Source organism: Stegodyphus dumicola, chromosome 4, assembly GCF_044657685.1.
Source record: "Stegodyphus dumicola isolate Sdum_Otavi_A_Nest chromosome 4, ASM4465768v1".
Lineage (NCBI taxonomy): Eukaryota > Metazoa > Arthropoda > Arachnida > Araneae > Eresidae > Stegodyphus > Stegodyphus dumicola.
The window spans coordinates 126882198-126904357 of NC_140771.1; the positions used below are offsets into that span (position 1 = coordinate 126882198).

At 34.2% G+C, this 22160-nt stretch overlaps 1 protein-coding gene across 1 annotated transcript in view; it reads left to right on the forward strand.

The window, feature by feature from the left end:
* Window positions 1-21784, forward strand: part of LOC118186261 (17-beta-hydroxysteroid dehydrogenase type 6-like) — a 42297-nt gene extending 20513 nt beyond the window's left edge. The window contains exons 2-5 of the mRNA XM_035356353.2: window positions 11699-11902; window positions 16496-16678; window positions 17878-18010; window positions 20995-21784. Of these exons, the coding sequence (XP_035212244.1) occupies window positions 11699-11902; window positions 16496-16678; window positions 17878-18010; window positions 20995-21352 (878 nt within the window). The 3' untranslated portion in view covers window positions 21353-21784. The remainder of the gene's footprint in view (window positions 1-11698; window positions 11903-16495; window positions 16679-17877; window positions 18011-20994) is intronic.
* The last annotated feature ends 376 nt before the right edge of the window (window positions 21785-22160 follow it).

Here is a 22160-nt window from a genome sequence, read left to right on the forward strand (position 1 = left end):
TTAGTGGCGCTGCTTTCGCAATACGACATCTGCGAGGAGCATAAAAGTCCATGTTTGAGAGCAAGCCCACATATTTCACTGTGACAGTGACATCAGAAATCTGAGATAACCAATTCGTAACAATGATCTCCAGGAATCATTTGCCCGCAGAACTGCGATGGAGCGCCTTGGGAGACTAGAGGCAGGACAAAGTCAAACAGAAGTGGACAGATGGCTAAATGTGAGTCCATTTGTGGTTCATAGACTTTGGAGGCAAGTTCAAACCACAGATTTGTCATCTAGGAGGTTCAGCCAAGGACGGCCAACTGCTACGACGAGCGCCGGTGACCGATATTTGACATTATGTGCACGCAGGAATAGAACCGCTACTCCGACGCTTCTTAGATCCTCCCTTGCTGCAGCCACCGGAAGATTTGTGTCAACGTCAACTGTCCGTAGAAGGCTTCACGAAGGTGGTCTGTATGCGAAGCGACCAGCCATTTGTGTGCCGCTTACGTCACGCCATAGGAGGGACCGTTTTCAGTGGGCAAGACTACATGTCCACTGGACGCCTGATCAATGAAGGGCGGTTCTCTTTACGGATGAGTCCAGGTTTAGTCTAGAAAGCGATAGTAGACGTTATTTGATATGGAGAGAACCAAAAACCCGCTATCATCCGTGAAAGAAATGCATACGGAAGAGGCAGTGTCTGTGTTTGGGGTGGCATCTCTTTGGGTGGACGCACAGATCTCCATGTCTTTACAAGGGGATCCGTGAATGCTCAGATTTGTAGAGATGACATCCTTGATGTTTATGTGCGCCCATATGCTGGAGCAATAGGTGATGCTTTCCTGTTACAGGACGACAACGCAAGACCACACAGGACTCGCATCATAGATGATTATCTTCAACAGGAAACAATTATGCGCATGGAGCGGCCAGCTCGATCCCCGGACTTGAATCCTATCGAGCGCGTTTTGGATGATTTAGGGAGACGTCTACCTGCTCTCAATCCGCTCCCTCAAACGCTTGTCGCGCTTGCAACTGCTTTGCAAGAGCAATGGCTCTCTCTTCCTATGTAACTGATAGACCGCATAATTGAAAGCATCACGCATCGCTGTATGTGCTGTATTGCTTCTATTGCGCTGTATGTGCTGTATTGTATCATATTCCGTATTGAAGGTACTTTTCCTATAGCAAACTGACACCTTCGATTTGTTCATTTTATACATGTGCTAATTTCTATACTACGATATTTGTCTGGTAATTTCTTTTTATGTTATTTGATACACTACTATGTGTTTTATATTGTGGGTAAGTTTCATTAAATTCTACATGTAACATTTTCAGTAATCGTGATTTTTGTGATTTTTCCTTAATATATGATAACCAGTGTATTTAATTTATTCACACAGATCTCAAATAAAAAGTTATCTTTGGCTTAAATTTTTAAAAAATTTTAAATGCCATACATTAGAGATAAAAAAATGTAAAATAAATTAAGTAAATGCAACAGCATGCAGGTATTCATTTCAAATCACTATAATCTCAGAAACTATCGAAATATAAAACAGAATATTTTTAGAATTATTACGGGAATGCATACTTGAAAATACTACAGATTTGATTTTAGGCTGTTTTCTTTTCCAAGTTCTAGATCACAAGATAAAGCGATTCACACAAGATCTTTTGTTTTACCAGTTGAGCTATTTTCTGTTTCACCAGTTAAAGTTATACGTACGCTATCTGCCGCTTATGAAATGCGTGAAAATATAAGATCTAAAAATACTTACTGCCTGAGCTAAAAACGATTTGGTGTTTCAAAATTGCTGTTCATCATCTGATTTTTGAGCCCGACGTAATCGTTTTGCTGGCGGAGTTTCGTCTCAGTGCTACTGACGCTGATTGATCAGCATGGTTTTTACCGGAAAATTAGCGTGGTTCGCCATTATTATGTTATGCAGGTGGCTTCTTTTCCTTTAACCTTAGGAACTAACTTTTCTAATTTTGTATTTGCTTTCTACAGCTACCTCGCTTCTTTCAAGTCTACATTATATTAATGGTGAGAGTTAGGTAGCGGAATTAGGCTTTGAGTGAAAGGAATGTTGTGACGACATGGTCTCGTCTAGGCCGCGAATAGAACTTAAGAGCAAGAAGAATATTTCATCTTATTACCGATCCAGTATTCATCTGAGTATAGCATTTTTAATTTTCTTCCAGTGCATTTTGTTCTACAGACATAGCTTTCAGCTCAGAGTGAGTTTAAAAAAAATTAATCTTTTCCGTTTTTGATTACGTGTGATTTTGTATTTCTCCTCGTAAAGAATTTGTCCTTACTTTTTCCGTGCTTTCACGGTGTAGTTGGAAGCACGTCCCGCTAGCAATGAGTTGGTCCAGAGTTCAAATCCCGGCAAGGAATTTTTCCTTTTTCATGGTTTCGGCTCCTAATAAACATAATAACTCTACGTATTGTATACTTTCTAGCCTATTATGTAATTATTTATTGTTCAAATTTCAGTTATGAATGAAAAAATTTAAATGTTGAGATAATAACAAGCTACTTATTAAGTATATGAGATTTATAGAAATATAATAGAACATGAGTTATCAGAACTCCATTTATCCGGGTGTTTAATTATCCGAATATCGAATTTCAAGATTAAAACTGAAAATCAGAGCAAGATGTTTGAAAAGGATGCAGTTATTATAATAATAATCCATGTCTATCAAATATTGAAACCTTTAAAAAACGGTTAGGATTTGTAGAAAGCGATAGAAAGATATGTTTTGTAAGGGATTTATGATATGGCGTCCTGTGAGTGAATTCTTCTTTGAATCAGAAATGATTTTACGTTTTTATTTGTAATAAAAAATATAATTACTTAATCCTCCAACTTTTATAAAAATTATTAGGTCTTTGAAGTAATGGATGGGGCTAAGTGTCAGCCCATAAGACTGAGTAGAGTAGATCATGAATAAATTCTACTGTACGTGCATATTTATTCGAAATTAAGCTTATCTGAAGTGGAATAGATCCAGGCAAGTTTAGGTAACAATATGAAAAAAACGGAAACTATGAGCTAGCGTTGTTAAAGGTTAAGATTTTCTCAACCAAAAAAAGTAGCTAACATAACATAAATTTTGATAGATAGAAAAACTCTCTGTAGTTCTCGCCCCCCCAATTAATTTTATAAAAGTGAAATTTAGTACTTAAGAACGTTTATACGAATAATTATAACTTAATTTAATTAATGAATTAATTTTTTTCCGTCAGTTAGGAAAAACTGTAGGCTGTCTTGAAACACCGAGTCTTTTTGTTTTAACTGCATGGGATTTATGTTTAAAATTTGCTAAGGAAATATTTTTTGATTTACTTCTTTCTTTCTGCCTCTTTTCGTCACGAGGTTCGATCATTCCAGAATTTATGTAGATTCAAGGCAAGCAGTTTAGCTACAAAGTTTAAAGAATTATGAATAGTAGTGTGTCCTGCGATCCGCTGCCTGGCCGATTATAGCAAAGTCTACTGGCGAGTCCAGTACTGGTCTTTCTGTGAATACTGTGTATATTAAGGTCAGATCCCACACTGTCAAGTGTTGTGTTTAAATTTCTGTCGCGGTTTAGGCAAAATTTGTAGCTGTTGTTATTGCTGTCGTGTCTATAATGAAGCCTATTCAAATAGTGTCATGAGCGAAAGATCACAATCCTGGCAGTAGAAGTTCAGTCTCGTAAACACGATTCGAATTTTTAATAATTCAGCAAGGATGGGCGGACAGTAAAAAATGTGTGCAGTTGTCAATTCTGTATCCGGGCAGATCATAGTTTCTGTAGGTTTTCCTACTTTCTTTGTCGGTTTTCAATCCTCTGTGATAGCCGGTTTTTAAGCCTGATTATGATTTTAGTTGTTAGTCGATCTCCATTGATACCATGGAGCTGGTCCTTTATTGGAACGAAAAGTTGTAGTCTCTAGTCAAATAAGATTATAATAGTTAAATTTGTACCCATTGTGAAAGGAAGCTTTGACTTTTAAACCAGGTTCAGGTTGGCTGGTAAATTTGCCCTTGACCTCACAGAAGAAACGCAGTAACTTACTATTCTTGTAGTTGAATTATTAGCTCAGTTACTTGAAATCAACAGCAGGTGTTGCAACTGAAAGAATGTTTTTTCCTATTATCTGATATTTAATAGTGAATTTATTCGTTGTCTTATAGTGGCTTGTAAATTATCAGGTATTTAATTAGCGAAGGGTACATTTACAGTAAAACTGCTATGCTAAATTAAACGCTAAATTTGCGTAAAAGCTTTAAGTTTGGTTAAATAATCAAGTGAATATTTAAAATCATGAAAAGCTAGCTATTTCACGGGATGGATGCCTTCGTGGAGGAACTTTTTTAAGGGGAAAGTGCTCTTACTTTATGCAGCAATCCTCAAGAACAGAACCTAGAGCGGACTACGAGGGTTCCATGGCTTTAGCCTCTCAGCCTTTGAAGCATCATCAATAGTTAAAGAGAGGTAGCAACATTCTAACTACCAAAATCATAGTCCACCTATTGAATATAGATGAATCTATGACGTAACTGTCTGAAAAGAAATAAGCAGAAACGATATGCTAAGCGCAAACGCTACGTTAAACCAGGGTTCGAGGCAAAAGATGTGGAGCACTGTTGTTAAAATATTCAACTTTTAGTCAGAAAACAAGGCATACACAATCAAGCGAAATAAATAAGAAAATATGGTCTGTGATCAATCACGTCTATGTTAATTTTAGTAGTACTCGAGCCTTTTTTAAAGGAAATAAATATTTGATATTTTATTTATCCCTCCTCCCATTTTACTCTGTATAACACGAAAAAGTTAAAGACTGAAGTATTTTTTGTTGATTTTTTTGTTTGTTGCTGAATTAGAAGTATTTTTTTGTTGACTGAAAGTGAACATCGAAAATAAACTTTAAAAAAAATATGAAAGGTTTTAGATTTAAAATTACGTCCAAAGGGGCGTTTTTTTAACGTTTTGTGTGTTACCTTTATTTATCATGTTCTTTGCACTTAAACCATAAAATTCAGTTCAATAGCAATTGTGCAAAATAATTTAAAAATGAGTATATCTTTAGAATTTCCAATACACAGTTCCGCGTGCTAGAGATAAAAAGCTTTTTTTTAACACGTAGAGTGTTGCCATTGCTCGTTTTTAAATCGTTGAATTTATTACTCAAAAATTCGCTAACGTTTTACAAAATATGAAATCAATAATAAAACAAATTCCAAATTTCAAATTTGGTGTTCCATATCTCCATATTCATAGGAGGATTACGCCATTCAAAATTCCATGGCTCTATGTACCGTTGTTTTATCACAATGCGAGAAATATACATACATTTATGCAGATTTTTAATTATTTAATTTATTCAAATATAATGCAGAACTCTAGCATTTGGTGGCAACAGTTGGAAAAGTGATTCGCCGTTTATAGTGATTCAACGCAAAATCGCAAAACGAAAACAATAGTCCTTCAGGGACAAAGCGCCCCTTTGGACTAATAATGGAATTTTAGAAATAACATTTTAACGGCAGAAACCTATCGAGCGGTTTACATGGTGATAACTAAAGTTCCTTTCTTACAGAGCTCTTTTGGATTAATCTTGAACCACTTGGAAGCAGACTGGGTCCTTACGCAGGCTAAAAATAATCTTAAAATCAGACATCTTGATATATTTTTTTCTACTCAAGTTTCTTTCATAAACTGCCTTATAATTGCCCCGTGTTGTACATATGTGGTGCACGGGGAGTCTGTATGTTCTCAAAGGAAAATAAAAACTGCCTTATAATTGGCGGAAATTAGCTTTTACGAGAGGTCAACATGTTACAAATTAAGTTCAGAGTTAATTTGTGATTTGTAAGTAAAAAGGTCAGACTTTTTAATTAATTTCTTGAAAATGTATGTGCCTTGATTTTTAATAATACTTAAATTAAGATAATTAATCTAATTTAGTTTTTTTTTTAAATTCGATATAGTTTAAAATATTTTTGAAATAGGATATGGAAACCATAATCTGCGTTATTAATAAACCGATTGTTAAATGTTGACGTCATTGTCAATTTTATATATTTACTATAATAACATACAGTTGCAGAGTTTTGTCACAGACTAAATAAATATTCAGTTTCACATTAACTCGGCGCAAGTAAGTTTATTCTTTGGGATGGGGAAATTAAAAATGCGATTTTTAATATGAAAAATACCATTGTATAAAAGCTTAAAACAAAGCACGCATTTTCGGCTATCAAGACTCAGATGTGACTGAAAAACTCAATCACATAGAAATTTCTCTGAAAGTGGTTAAATTTTTTTTTAAACTCATTTTTCAGGTACTGAAATTTTATTTTACAACTTATCTTCAAATACCTATAAGTAATCAATATTGCGTTTAAATTAAATATAATACAAAAATTACGTAGCAAAAGTTTGTGTCAGACAATTTGTATACATGCATTTAATGAAATTCATGGGTATTTAAAGAAAATTTTTAAAAATCTTTTTGAATCACTTATAACAGTATTTAATCAAGAAATTTTTCGTTTTTTTCCCAAGTCTGCTTTTTCAAGTTTTCTTCTGCTTTTTTTCCCAGCTAAATACATACTCTTTTCCTTTTTTTTTATACCGCAGCTGTTAAAATTAAATTCATAACTGCTAAGAGTAATTTAAGATAGTAGCTAATTTTTTATTTGCATTATTTGATTTGTAATTTATTCAGCTGTTTTTGTGACTGAAATTTTTGTGTGCTTCCCTGATCCACTTATTTAGAGAATTTATATTTAAGGTAATTTGTGTCTCTCTAACCAAAGAGGTGCTTTCCTCGATCCCGACCATAATGGTCAGAAGTGGAAGCTTGATTAGAAGAGTCATTTCAACAATTATTTTCTGCGGACGTGAGAGTTCTGTATTAAAGAAGTTTCACATCCTGTGTTCACCTCAGAACTTGAAAAAGTTCTGGACAATTCTGAAATAAAACTACAGTCTCTAACGTCTCTATTCCTCCAATTGGATAGCAGAGCTGTGCTGCACCAATAGGGATGTTCCGTTTTCTAAATGTGGGCATGACATTCCAAGACTTTTTAAAGTGTAAAAAGAGAAATTATCCCAAAAAGATGAATTCCTCAAACGAGGTCGAAACTGAGTTCCGTTTATCAATTATGACGAGCATAGAGCGTATTCAGAACACCCTCAAAATTTGGGGGAAAAAAAAATCAAGAGCTTGACACTAAGACAGAAATTCTCATTTTTAACTTGCTATTCGACATCTACCGCGCTGAATCTGAGATCCATTCTTCCTTATGAAACTAGTCTAGTTATTTTTTGTCTATGATCAATAATACGTTCGTATTTTCTTTCACTGTCGGCATACGGTTGTTCAACTAACTGGAGAGCTCTTACGCCCTTTGTTTAGAAAATAATTTGCTACCTTTCTCATTTCCTACGTTTCACCTTTGGTTTTATATGGGCGGACCGTATAAAACCAAACGTTTGCTCAACCAGTGATTGACCATAAAGGCACTAGTTATGTCGAAAAAACTTTATAAGTACATAGTCTTAAGGATACTATTGTAAATGTAAATTATTTTTGTCAAATCGGAAATAATTTTTGTTGTTGTTTTAATACATAATCAAGTTCCAACATAACAGCTCTGCTTTTGTACTCGTTTAAAAAGAGGTAGCTACCGTTTGTGATTACTGAAGATATTTAGCGTAGTCCGGTTCCTTCCTGTGAACATTAATGATCCCATAAATAACCAAGTTCTGCCTCTTTTCTTGCAGAGGGATCTTTTTTCTTCCTTTTGCCATAGTTATTAATCATCAGAAAGAATAAAGCAGCTTTTGTTACTGAAACTGATAATGAACATGCTACATAAATTATGACCTGTTACGCCAACATTTTAATTACATTTCTTTGCTTTTCATTGCAGTTGTTAGAAAGTTTACATGAATTAATTAGGTATGTACCTACAATTGCAAATGATGAAAGGAAAATATGTTTAAATTCTGTCATCTATCATATGGCAAGAGTAAGAACAACTTTTTAAAATTAAATTGCCTCTAAGAATGGCTGTTAAAGCACAAGTTTAATAAATGCGGAATTAACTTAATTATTAATTATACGGAATTAACTTAATTAATTAATGAATACATAAATCAGTTGAATACTTGAAATGCATTATGTAACAATTTAATAGCATTTACTTTAAAAACTATTTTATAATTGTTTTCAAAAATAAAAGATACAGCGTAAAGCAAAATGTTTGCAGTTTGTTGAATTTCTGCAATAGAATTTAAAAAAATCTTTTTCCAATTATCTATATTTATTCTTCAAATTTTAGCTTTAAAAGTTTTGATAAGTAGGGAACTGTATCTGATTTTCGTTAATTAGTTTAATTTATTTAAGGATTTGCAATTGCAAAATTTATAGCAGATAATGATGACCTCCTGAACCGTTAAACTTTATTTGTGTGTATTTGAACTATACTTGTATATTTAGTTAAAACTTAACAGTGTTATAACTGATTTACGCACACATCCATATATCATTTGCATTGTTAGTTTCTTACGATGTGAAATCTTTCCTTATTAATTTCTCTTTTCATCGGTGCGGTATACAACATGCCTATCAGACGAAAAGTCTTCTAGTTCTAATCTTTCTTCCTAGGTATTGAAAACGAAAGGGAAAAATTTGTTTGACTTCGATATTTCATGAATCTTGTCAGCAAAGCTTCAGGAACTGGTCATATAATCAGCCAGAATGACTGAAAAAATATGCGAATTATACAAAGCTTTGCACTTATATGAAAATATTAAGAAGAAAATTTCAGTATCAAATGTTAAGGTTATTAACATCACCCTGCTGTCACAGTTTTGTGGTTCAAGGCAGTCCTAGTTAGACTAGAAGAGAAACACGCTAATGTGACAATCAAAATCGTAAAAAACAACCTTATATTTAGCGTAGGTATAATGAAACACTCAATCGATTTCGAGGGCAGCTAAAGGTCCCTCCTCATCAGGAGAAAGACATACATAGAAAGAAGAAAATAGGAATCACAGAAACACGTGGTGCTTATCATCACTGCACGTGGTTATAACTAGATTTTTAATCAGAGTTGCACTGGCCGCCTACTTTTACTGAGCCAGGCTGTCTGATGAAGCATAAAGAAATATTAGCGAAGTTAAAATAGGGAGCGAGGGGCAAATGCACATTACGCTCAAAATCTGAACTTCAAATAATGGAAAGCAACCACTGAACGGATTTTTATACCCTCTAATAGTACCAAGTGCGAGGAGGTAACGCCATCTATCGGCAAAAATAATTGAATTAAGATAGTAGAATTTTAAAGGCATTAGGAAGGACTGGATTGGACTTCAAATCATTAACTAAACTTTCTAAATCTTTGTGAATGTGAAAAGCCTCAAGAAAATCCAATTCGCCTATGGAAGAAGCCTTTTGGATGATTTTTGCAGACCCAAAATCAAAATTATGGTTAAAAGTCCAGCTATGATACGCTATTGAAGACTTGTTAATTTCCCCTTTTTTGACATAAGATTCATGTTCCTTGATACGAAACTTCAACGCTCTTTTTGTTTGGCCAATATATTTTAAACTACACTGACATGATATACTATAAATTCCCCAAGAATTCAAGACAGAAACGCAATCTTTTAGAATCGAAGGGTGAATTTTATTAATAGGGCAGAAACCGACTTGAAAATTGAATTTCTGGAGAATCCGTGCAATTTTATAGCTAACAGAAGGATGAAATGGAAGCACGACAAGGTCATTGATATTATTTCTAACAGTGGAATGTCTTCTTTGATGGGAATCTGAAAATTTTTTGACGGCTTTATCAATAATCACGGGAGAAAATCCACGGTCAATCGCAACTGCTCTCAAATAATTAAGTTCATTGGTAAGCAAAGATTCAGAGGAACAAACTTTTAGCGCGCGGAAAACATAATAGTAAAAAGAAGCCATTTTCTGCTTAACAGGGTGGCATGACTTGGCATGGGGTGGTAAACAAACTGCAAAGGGTTTACGGTACACCACTGTGTACTGTAAGCACCACTGTGTACCATTTTAGCACCACTGTGTACCGTAAACCCTTTGCAGTTTGTTTACCACCCCATGCCAAGTCATGCCACCCTGTTAAGCAAAAAATTGCTTCTTTTTACTATTATGTTTTCCGCGCGCTAAAAGTTTGTTCCTCTGAATCTTTGCTTACCAATGAACTTAATTATTTGAGAGCAGTTGCGATTGACCGTGGATTTTCTCCCGTGATTATTGATAAAGCCGTCAAAAAATTTTCAGATTCCCATCAAAGAAGACATTCCACTGTTAGAAATAATATCAATGACCTTGTCGTGCTTCCATTTTATCCTTCTGTTAGCTATAAAATTGCACGGATTCTCCAGAAATTCAATTTTCAAGTCGGTTTCTGCCCTATTAATAAAATTCACCCTTCGATTCTAAAAGATTGCGTTTCTGTCCTGAATTCTTGGGGAATTTATAGTATATCATGTCAGTGTGGTTTAAGATATATTGGCCAAACAAAAAGAGCGTTGAAGTTTCGTATCAAGGAACATGAATCTTATGTCAAAAAAGGGGAAATTAACAAGTCTTCAATAACGTATCATAGCTGGACTTTTAACCATAATTTTGATTTTGGGTCTGCAAAAATCATCCAGAAGGCTTCTTCGATAGGCGAATTGGATTTTCTTGAGGCTTTTCACATTCACAAAGATTTAGAAAGTTTAGTTAATGATTTGAAGTCCAATCCAGTCCTTCCTAATGCCTTTAAAATTCTACTTTCTTAATTCAATTATTTTTGCCGATAGATGGCGTTACCTCCTCGCACTTGGTACTATTAGAGGGTATAAAAATCCGTTCAGTGGTTGCTTTCCATTATTTGAAGTTCAGATTTTGAGCGTAATGTGCATTTGCTCCTCGCTCCCTATTTTAACTTCGCTAATATTTCTTTATGCTTGATCAGACAGCCTGGCTCAATAAAAGTAGGCGGCCAGTGCAACTCTGATTAAAAATCTAGTTATAACCACGTGCAGTGCTGATAAGCACCACGTGTTTCTGTGATTCCTATTTTCTTCTTTCTATGTATGTCTTTCTCCTGATGAGGAGGGACCTTTAGCTGCCCTCGAAATCGATTGAGTGTTTCATTATACCTACGCTAAATATAAGGTTGTTTTTTACGATTTTGACAGTCCTAGTTAGTTATTTAAGAATGATGATTATTAATTCAGTGATAGCCAAGTGATAGCCTGCGTCTAAATTAACAGAATTATTATTTTAATTCAAATTTCCGGACACTTTCATACTTCTAACCATTAAGACTGTCCATAAGAATCTTGAAATAACCTGTATTTATTATTTTAGGAAATATTCCTAAATGTTTATTTAACATAGAACCCTGTCTGCGTCCCCAACACAGAACATAAATTGGCTTTCGAAAGTATATGAATTGGCTAAATTTGATGTAGTTTATTTGCTTGATAGTAAAGCCTTTTTCCTATATTTGCTTCAATATACAGAAAATGGAAAAGGCCATGAACCCTTTTTATAACCGAATTTTATGCATTGTAATTATAACACGGCATTCATTTTGACTTCTAGATAACTCACTGTTAATAAATATATAAGATGTATTTAATTTAAATTCTTTTTTTGCAGGTTGTGATACAGGGTTTGGATTGGATCTCGCTAAGCGTCTGCATGCTGCTGGATTTACTGTTTATGCTTGTTGTTTATCGTTAGATAGTGATGGGGCGAAGGAGCTAGAGCAGATGTCTGTGAAGGTTTTACCTTTGGACGTTACTCAATACGACCAGGTGCATTCTCTTGTTCGTAAAGTAGAAGAAGAGCTAGGAGATAAAGGTTTGCTTAAAGAACTAAGCAATTTTAGCTCAATAGAAACTTTACATACTTGCATGTCATTATAACGCTGTTGTACATTGCTATAAACGGGTTTAAAATTTTCATATAAAATTTTGGCTAACCACCTTGCTTTCCAGAACGTAAAGACTTGCAGTAATGTTTGCAAATTATTTATCGTACTAAACTGTTTGGGATATTCAAATATTAAATTAATGTTAAGAAAGCTTCTTGTTGAATGAAAAACGTCTGAATTAATCATGGTGGTGAAAAATACATTTATTTTATCTGGAAAATTCAAAGCTGAAATAAATTTTTGAAAAATGCTTGCATTGGTTTTTGTTAAGATGCAAGGTTATTATCCCTTCTTACCACGTGCCTTCCTGGTATAATTGGAAAACACGTCAGGCTTTACAGTATGAAGGTGTGGAAGTCGTATCCTGGGGAGAGCACTGCACATTTTTCATATCTGACTCTCAAAAATATACCCAATAGACTCTACAATTGGCGCCCGAACTAAAAATGGTGGTGGACACTAATTTATCACCCCGACGATTTAGCGATTGTTTTTCTTCCTTCCCAGTTGCTTTTTAAAAGGGCGAGTGTGTAAGGTATTTTCTCTCTCCTTCTCGCTTTCCTTTGAGGGGTAATTGGAAGCGTATCCGGTGGACAGTTGAGAGATCGCTCTTTGAATTGCGGCTAGGGCATTGCACATTTTTTAAGCGTTTTACTTCAAAAACGCCTAATGACTCTATAAAGATTGGTTATTACACATAGAATACGTAAAGTAGATTATAAACACTGCCGTGCCGTTGAAGCCTGGAAGGAGAGAGAGCCCATTAAGAAAACTTTCAATTTCTTTTCTATCAATTCTCATTTGAGGAAACGATTCTAAACAAATAATACTTTTATGTAGAGATTCCAGCTAAGTTTTCACAAGGCAGCATCCTCTAGTGACCAAAATACGCATTACTGCCTAATGTAATCGCCGAACAACCGTACTTAATCTCGAGCAATGATTACCACAGATTGGTACGGTGCCGAACAACAGTACCAATGATTAGGAAGGTCGTTATCTGCCAGTATGGTGAGGGGAAAGAATTCCTGCCCAGGAACCATTAGCACATGCTTCTTTCAGAGCTAAAGCCATCGAAATACGATTAAAATGATGACATTGGTATGCACAGTAAACAGAAGGGCAATAGTTAGATTTACTCTTCATGGATGAATCAATATTTGTTTTAGAGGCAGGAAATGTACATTTAAAACCAGTATCACATCTACAAACTATCCTCAACAGCTCGCCGAAAAAATCATTTCTCCAAAATTTGGTTTTCGAGTTATTTGATTTTCTGAGTTACGCGAAAGTTCTTGAAGCTAGCTTTTCAGAAAGTTTCTCCTTCTCCTCTACGCGTCGTCTAACAATGTGCACATAGTACGGCTGATAGCTTTATTCTTTGACGCGAATTTTTCTAGTGGTTTTATATGCAGCGGTTGGCGTCTTCAAGGCATCACATTTCAACAGAAAATTTTAGAATAATTTTGGGATAATTACAGAAAATCTTTGGAAGCTGTCTTTGCTCTCCAGCTTCTTCTAACTATTCTCTCAGCATTACAAGCTGCCCTTAGTTAGAAGTAACGTATATTACCTTCTACACTAGACCACCTGATTAAAAAGATGAAATGCTGTTGTAAAACTTCAGTCAAATTTAAGGGGTGACATATCCAATACCATAATAAATATTATTTGTTTGTGAACTTTGTGAAACGTTTTGCTTTCGAATACCTTGTTTGCATGAATACATAAATCAGTTGAATACTTCCTTAAGAAAAATTAATCAATCAAAACATAATTTTGCTTTATTTTGAATATATTACCACATGTTTCACATTAGGAAGGCTGTGTATGTGGGATCTTCCAATTTGCTAGCTGAATGTGTTTACCATTTAAACCACGACAGCACACATGGAGAAACATGATAATTCTTTACAAACTCATTTAGTAAATCTAAATACTTCAAATACACGTTCAAGACATTCCTCTTCAGTAAAAAATATTCATGACTGAAATCAAGAATGCTTGCGAGTTAATTAGTTAAAAGAAAGTTGTGAACCGAAATATAATGTAGCAATAAAATATAATTAGACACGATAGATCCGATATTACAATTTCTGATATCCGATATTATAATAAACCGAATAAAAAATAAATCAATAAACCAAAATTTCTATTTCTTAGCGTTTTTGTGTTTGCTCCTTGCGTTCTTATCATGAACTGCATTATTTCTTTATCAAAAAGCTGAACATAAAATTTATACCCTTTTACCAAATATGCGTTGATTTAATTTTGCAGTACTTCAGTTAATTTTTCTTAAGTAAGCACATGAATTAATGAATAATTTATTTTTCCTGTAGCCTCGACTGAGTTAGCATGGGTCATAATTAATTAGCTGCTTTAAAGAATCGTTACTTTTGAGAAGGTAACTCAAGGACGCGTTAATTGAGAAACTCATTGCAATGAAGCATATGTCCTTCGGCGTATGCTATGTATGGTTTTTCTGGACGCCTAAAATTTAAGTTACAGGGAAAAAATCTAGATTTGAATTGATAATGTGACGGCTTAGTTTATGTCTACCTTAGCCTCAGACTACAGAGAGAAGCAACAACAATCATAGTGTTCTTCAGACTAAGGTACACGACATACAACATTTCATCGATATCAATATCATTTCAGTGGGTTTTTCATGATGCAATATTCAGTTTTGAATTTAAAGTCACTCATAGGCAGAGGAGGGGGGTGCTTCTTTGCTGCATCATACACTCTTAGACAAAAGAAACGACGCACCAAGAAGGAGTTATCCGAATGGGACGAAAATCGGTAGAAGTGATGTACATGTACAGGAAAACAAATGATTACAGTTTGAGAAAAATTGGATGATTTATTGAAGTGACAGAGCTTCACAAAGTGAAAAAGTCAGTAACGCGTTTATCCACCTCTGGCCCTTATGTAAGCAGTTATTCGGCTTGGCATCGATTGACAGAGGTTGCGGATGTCCTTCTGAGGGATATCGTGCCAAATTCTGACCAACTGGCGCGTTAGATCGTCAACATCCCGAGCTGGTTGGAGGGCCCTGCCCATAATGCTCCGAACGTGCTCAATAGGAGAGAGATCCGGCGACCTTGCTAGCCAAGGTAATGTTCGGCAAGCACTAGGCAAGCAGTAGAAACATGTGAAGTGTGGGGGCGGGCATTATCTTGCCGAAATGTAACCCCAGGGTGGCGGGACATGAAGGACAACACAACGAGCCTTAGAACTTCGTCGACGTACCGCTGTGCTGTAAGGTTGCGACGGATGACAACCAAAGAGATTCTACTATGAAATGAAATGTTACTCCAGACCATCACTCCTGGTTGTCGGCCCGTCTGCCAGAAGATAGGTTGGTATCACACCGCTGCCCGGGGCGTCTCCAGACTCGCCTTCGCTGGTCATTTGGGCTCAGTCCAAAGCGGGACTCATCACTGAAGACTATTCTACTCCAGTCAGTGACATTCCAGTGCGAATGAGCCGACACCACTGCAAACGGGCTTGATGTTGTACAGAGGCCAATGGTAGTCGGCGCAAGGGGCGCCGTGACCTCGGCTCCCTTTCTGTGAGCCGTCTATGAATGGTCCTTGTGGTCATTGAAGCACTAGTTGCACGTACAATCGATGATAATGATGCATCTGGCGCTGTTAGTGCCGTTCTGACGATTGCTCGGTCTTCACGTTCTGTTGTTTCTCTAGGCCTACCGCTTCCTTCTTGACGCTGTGTGCGGCCATGGTTCACCCATTCGTGCCAACATCGTCTAATAGTGGCATCGCTCCTGCTCAAATGTCGAGCTATTCTCCGATAAGACCAACCGGCTTCTTTGTTTGACATCCTCATATTCAGTTTTTATGACAAATTTTGACATCTGCGCATATCGTTCGTGCACCTGTATGCGAAGCATAGCTACTGTCTACCAGAGTACACGGAATGAAATTCGCGAAGAAATTATGACCTTGAATCGTAATTTCTCCTCTTAAATATCCTGCCAGTTGCGCACATCAGATGCGCTGTAGCGACAATCGTTCATTCATTGGCAGCCAAAATGTAAAATTTTACATTTTCCGTCGAAAACTGCATGCAAATCAATTTGTGTCCAATTTGCTTTATATCTTCTCGGTGCGTCGTTCGTTTTTCGTCTAAGAGTGTAATTGAATTTCCTCTTGGACTTTCTTCTTGATTTTAAGATCAGTTTTTTGATGAGATGGACCTCTTTGGGAAAACTGAGAATCTGTCATCTGCACAGACCAACAGATTATATTCACAGAATGATAGATGGGTCTTATTTTTGTAATTACATAAATATTGCTTATTGGCAGGAATAGTTAAGCTAGTAGATTCTGTTATTTAATGCCAAATCTTTCACTTAATTTATTTATTGCTTAATTTAATTTGGTAGTGATTAGAAAATATTATTGTCTATTATAATTTAGTTCTAGCACCTTAATTTAATAACACAGTTATAATTTAATTAAAAATGTATTGCCCCAATTTTTCTTTTTTTTTTTCAGATCTGTGGTGTGTAGTCAACAATGCTGGCGTAGCAATTTTCTCAGAGCTAGAATGGTGCAGTATGTCCGTTATTGAGCATATGTTCGATGTGAACGTGCTAGGAGCTGTTCGTGTAACTAAAGCTTTCTTGCCGCTTCTCAGACGCTCAAAGGGAAGGGTAGTTATTGTCGCTAGCGTTGCAGGTATTAATTTGCTAATAAAATTTTGCATTTTATGGGTTATGTAATTTTAAAGCTGAAAGACGAATATATTAAATTAGGCAAAAGTTGTCATAAATTCGCTACTTAAGTTATAAAATTTGAAGTTATGTTCAAGCAGATTTCTTTGTAAAGCTGACAGATCAATTGAGAATGTTTTATAAATTTCTGTGAAGTTTAATTTTATATGGATATGAAAGAAAATTATGAATGAATTTTAAACAAATAGAATTGAAATTATTCCATTGCATATTTAATGCTGAGTGCAATAAGAGGACTTTAATTTCAAGTAAATGATCTGTTCCAGGCAGTCTTTATTGAACTCCGTCGTGAACATTTATTTACGTAATTCTTTGGCGTGTTTAATACAATTGTTGCGTATATTTTAATGAAAAATCCAGAAATCCTCATATTCAGTTTTTATGCTTACATTGGAGAATTGTTAAAGTATTAAATGTAGGAGGTGTCTGTAATTACAAAGTACAACCTTTTATTTGGCGAGCCGAAAGCTCTGCCAAGAAAATGTTCAGCATGTTTCATTAAATACAAAACATCCCGTAACTTTACTTTCAAAATTTATAGATATTTTCAAGAGTGAGTCTGTTGACTTCATCATTTTAATGTCTAAGTTATTTCGATGAGGCTTTGACCAGATTTAGGCAGCAACAGTAAAGCCAAAAAATTAAAAATATTCATTTGGACAGTTAATGAATAATCGTTGAGTAAAGTAACACTCTCATTATTAACTTTATTAGATAACTTCATACAACTTTGAATTACTTAAAAAAAATTCATTCAGTTAATAAGGACACTATTTCAATCTGTTCAGAACCGATAATGTCGAATCCTGCACTTAAATATGTAGCACATTTTCCATTTAATTTATTAAATTATAATTTTATTATTTGGGCATTTTGCTGCACATAATTCTTATAAAAATATAAGCATTTTGCTGCACATAATTCTTATAAAAACGTAAACTTTATGCCTGCTCATCAAAGTTAGTAATCAACTCTCAATACCGAAATTGATTTCATAAAATACTACTGGGTATTATTTTGAGAAACATCGTAATTGAAAATACCAATATTTAAAGAAGTAATGCACGCAACTATTTGTATTAAGTACCCTGCATATTTCTTTTTGATCTAGTAATCTGTTTAAAATCTAGTTATTTTTTGCAGGTCATTTGACGTATCCAGGTTTCTTATCATATTCTATGACTAAGCATGCCTTAGTTTCATTCGCTGATGGCTTGCGTAGAGAAATGTTAAAGTGGGGCGTTAGTGTAGTTTCTATTGAGCCATCTATGTATAAGTAAGTGTGAATTTATTTGAATTGTTTGTTAAGATTATAGCCAAGCAGATTTTAGATTTTCTTCTGTTCATAAAAATCTGCATTTCACATCATTCTATACATAAGAATATGCACTGTGTCATTTTAAAGCTGTCAATCGCTATTTACAAATATTTGGAATGATAAATAAGAATATTTAGCATCACGAAACATTCATTACGGTAGTTTAGAGCAATTATTTTATTCAAGAAAATAAGAATTTAAAATCCTAGGAAGGCGAATTTCGACAATGATTATTTTTATTTCATTTTAATAATTCCAGGGGTATATGTTTTAAAATTGCATACGGTGATATAGAAATGAAAATTACTACACTGTACTCAGTATGTAATTCTGTGCTTATACCCTGTCCACCTAACGGTATTTCACTTAGAGTTATTTCCTAACTATGAGCGATTTATTGCCTTGACTACAATCAACTTACACAAAAACATATTTAAAATTCAATAAACTTTATTAGTTCACATGTGAGTAGTTAGAAAAAGGTTCGATTACTTATCGATAATGACTTTCTTTTCTTCTGTGCAGATTTCTCCCTGGGAGTTTAACTATTCTGCTTGCTAGGCCCTGTGTGGGATAATAATCAAATAACTAGAAAAGCTACGCTGTTTTTGAAGCTGAATATCAGGAACTGGAACAACTGAATATCCGAGTTTGCAAGATACTGACTGTTAATGCTTAAGGCCACTAAGTCTTGAAAGTTATAACTATCAAAATCAAATCTTCTGAAAGAAGACACCTAATTTTTATCCCCGGCTGTAGAAGGGGGGGGGGCACATACCAACCACCTTAGAAGGCAATGGAAATCGATGCAGCCTTCTATCAATATTAATTCTTTCCAAACAAATCGGCACTAATTCTTAGGAACAAAGGAAAGGATGCTATTTTACGAGGCATGAAATTGCAGTTAACATTCTCTAGCTATTAAACTATTTTGCACGCGATTTAATTTTTATAATCTTCTGGTCTCAGCGAATATGTGCCGCGAATGAGAGGGAAGATAGGACAGCACTTAAAGTAAAAGTAACAAGTAAAATAAAAGACATTTTAAAGTCAATTCCTAATTAGGTCAAAAAAGAAAATTTTTATTTTAGTTACTTTTTATTAACATTATTAACATTTTTTCATTTCTAATTTATGAAGCTGATTGGTCTATAATTTCACATTCTATCCATCTCTTAAAATGCTTCATTATTGCAAGGAACCTTTCCAGTGAGTTGCGAGCAGTTCAGTTCTTCAATTAATATTCCATCTAATGATTTCACAAGACTCAAGGCGACATATGTTTGACCTGCTGCGAAGAGTTTATTTTTAAAGTTTTATTCGAAAACCGAAAATTTTCGAGGACAGTTGCTCAACACTGATTTTTTAAACGTTCATCAGTTATGTTTCTAATGTTTGTTTGTCCCCATATCAATGCCTTTGATGAATATAAATCGTCCTAGATATATTACTGCACAATCTACTGTGCTACAGTGGCTATAGTGCTTAGTGCATAATCTACAGTGCTTCGCAACTTACTTTTCGAAGTAATGGGACATTACATCCGCTTCATCCAACTCTATAAAACTACTATTCTTTAATTCCATACACTTTCTTTAAAAATCTTTAGAACTCTGTCTTACTGTTGCCACTTATTTTTGTTAAATATTACAATCCCATTTATCACAGTCATGTACTATTATTTATACGTTGTTATAAAATTAATTTTTCAAGCCCGTGATAATTTCTAATAAACAGTCATTATTTGTAAGTCATATAATGTATATAAAAACAGAATAGTTCCGATAAACAGGAATAAATAAGTAGGAAAATAATATGTGAAAAACCTGTATTAACATGAAGTGTCATCCACTACAAGTTTAAAAAAGTGTATTTGAACTTGAGTGGATGAATAAAAAGTATTTTATTAACGACTGAAAACTTGAACAAGATATAGAGAGAGTGGGAGCTAATAGTAGGAATTTAAAAAGAAATCTCAAGATGTAAGAAACGTAAGACAGTACACGAAATACAATAAGAAACGTACACTTGAGATTCAGTCTACACTTTAGCTAACGTATTGTTGGTTATTACCGTTAAACTTAACTTTGTTTTTAACTACAATTGTTATAATTAGTTGATTTTTAACTGTGCAAGGTTATTTAAACTTCTTCCGATTTCAATAGTTTTTATTTTGAAATTTATAAAGGCAGGCTGATAGGTTACCCAAAAGAGGGAAAAAAACCTTAACATTAAAAGTAGTTCATGAAATTCAGCAAAAAGATTTCTTTGCTTATTAACCAGATCCGTTTATTGTAACCAGATCACAACCTTTCTTTCATATCTTTGTTTAATTTGATTTGATTCAATTTCATCTCGAAAGGTAGCTAAAGACTAAACATTCGAGATCCAAATCAATTAATTTAACCCGAAGATAGCCTTAGATTCACAGGATTGAAAAACTGATTTTCAAAATTTAGTGAACTCATTACATAATAATATTGTTAAAAATCGCATGCTTAATATTTTATTATGCATCCTTTTAGATTGTTAAATTTAAAATCGCAGTTCTGTGCAGGTTTATTAAATTCTACTACCACGTCTTTCATGCTATGAACGAAGCATTTTTGAAAACGTTTTAAACACAGAGCTAATTCTATAGCTAAAATACTTCGATACGAATGAGAACGTAATGGAAATTCTACGAAAATGGAAAATAAAGTGTACATTCCAAGAAAATATCACAATATAACAGAGTTAACATATTTGCATCTGCGATATAGTGCTCTTGTTATCGATTTATTTTAGTATACAGAACTTAAAAGTTCTATTTATTTTGCTTAATTACCATTTTTAATGATAGAAGATTAAGATACAAAACTTAAATTTATATTTACTATTTATGTATTTTAAATATGTAATAATTTTCAATTTTCCTAAATAACACTTTTTTTTAATGACAGAACGAAAATTTCACAATCTGATGTTCTTACGGGTGCTTTGGATAACTCTTGGGAAAAAACACCAGAAGCCATAAAAGAAGCTTATGGATTTCCTTACTATCAAGATTTTAAGGTTCGCATGCAAAAGATGGCTTTGCATGCCCGACCGTATCTGGACGAAGTAGTCGACTGCATGGAGGTAGCCGTAGTTAGCGTGTGGCCGAAAATTAGTTATCGGTGCTCTGGACCTGCGGACAAAATCCGACTATGGTTCATGTCCTTGTTACCCACTCAGCTGCTAGATATACTCATATGTCAGATTATACAACCTAATCACAGACAGTTGTCTGGTGGGCAAAAGAATGGGAAATCTTCATAATAAAACTGTAATAAAGATGTACAAATTAATTTCATAGCAAAGTACGTATATATGCTGAATTTCGTTGGAGTGTAGGCCAAAACACAACGTGGTGAAGAATATATAGAATTTTGTTTGATCTTATTCGGCAGTTCTCTTTTAACTGTGGAAGTATTTTATTTTAAAATAATATATTTTTACTTATTAGTATGAGCAAATCATTAGGCAGAGTTGTAATATCTCATTAGTTTAAAATTTGAATGGTTAATTAATTATTTGCTATTTTATTTCTTTAAGAAAACTTAGCTGCAAGGGCAATCAACTCATCAACATTTTAAAAATGTGTAAAACAGCTACAGTGTGCTGTTCTGCGAAACATATGTTCATATACTTTTATCAATCGTTATAAAGTTAATTGAATATATTTATTTTGAAATAAACAATTTTCATATGTGTCATGTATATTTATAAACTAACTAAAAACAGATAGTAAATAATACATGAACAAATAATTTTAAAACAGATGTTTAAAATGAATTATTAAAACGTTTGTTCTGCTATCATTCTAAAATTATTCTTTATTAACAAAAATACTATAATTTTATTAAAGCGTAAGCAATATGTCTACAGTCATAAAAGAGTCTGCGAGTGATCATGTGAAGCATGAAATTCTTTTAACTGCTTTTTGGGAGAACAAAATTGTTAAAACGCATAATTAGAAAACGTAAATTTTATGGACATTCCTACCTTCTTTTTCCGTGTGTAAAATAATTATAAGTAGTTTATTATATTTGCTTGCATAAATCTATAGCATTTTTTATGCTGGAGT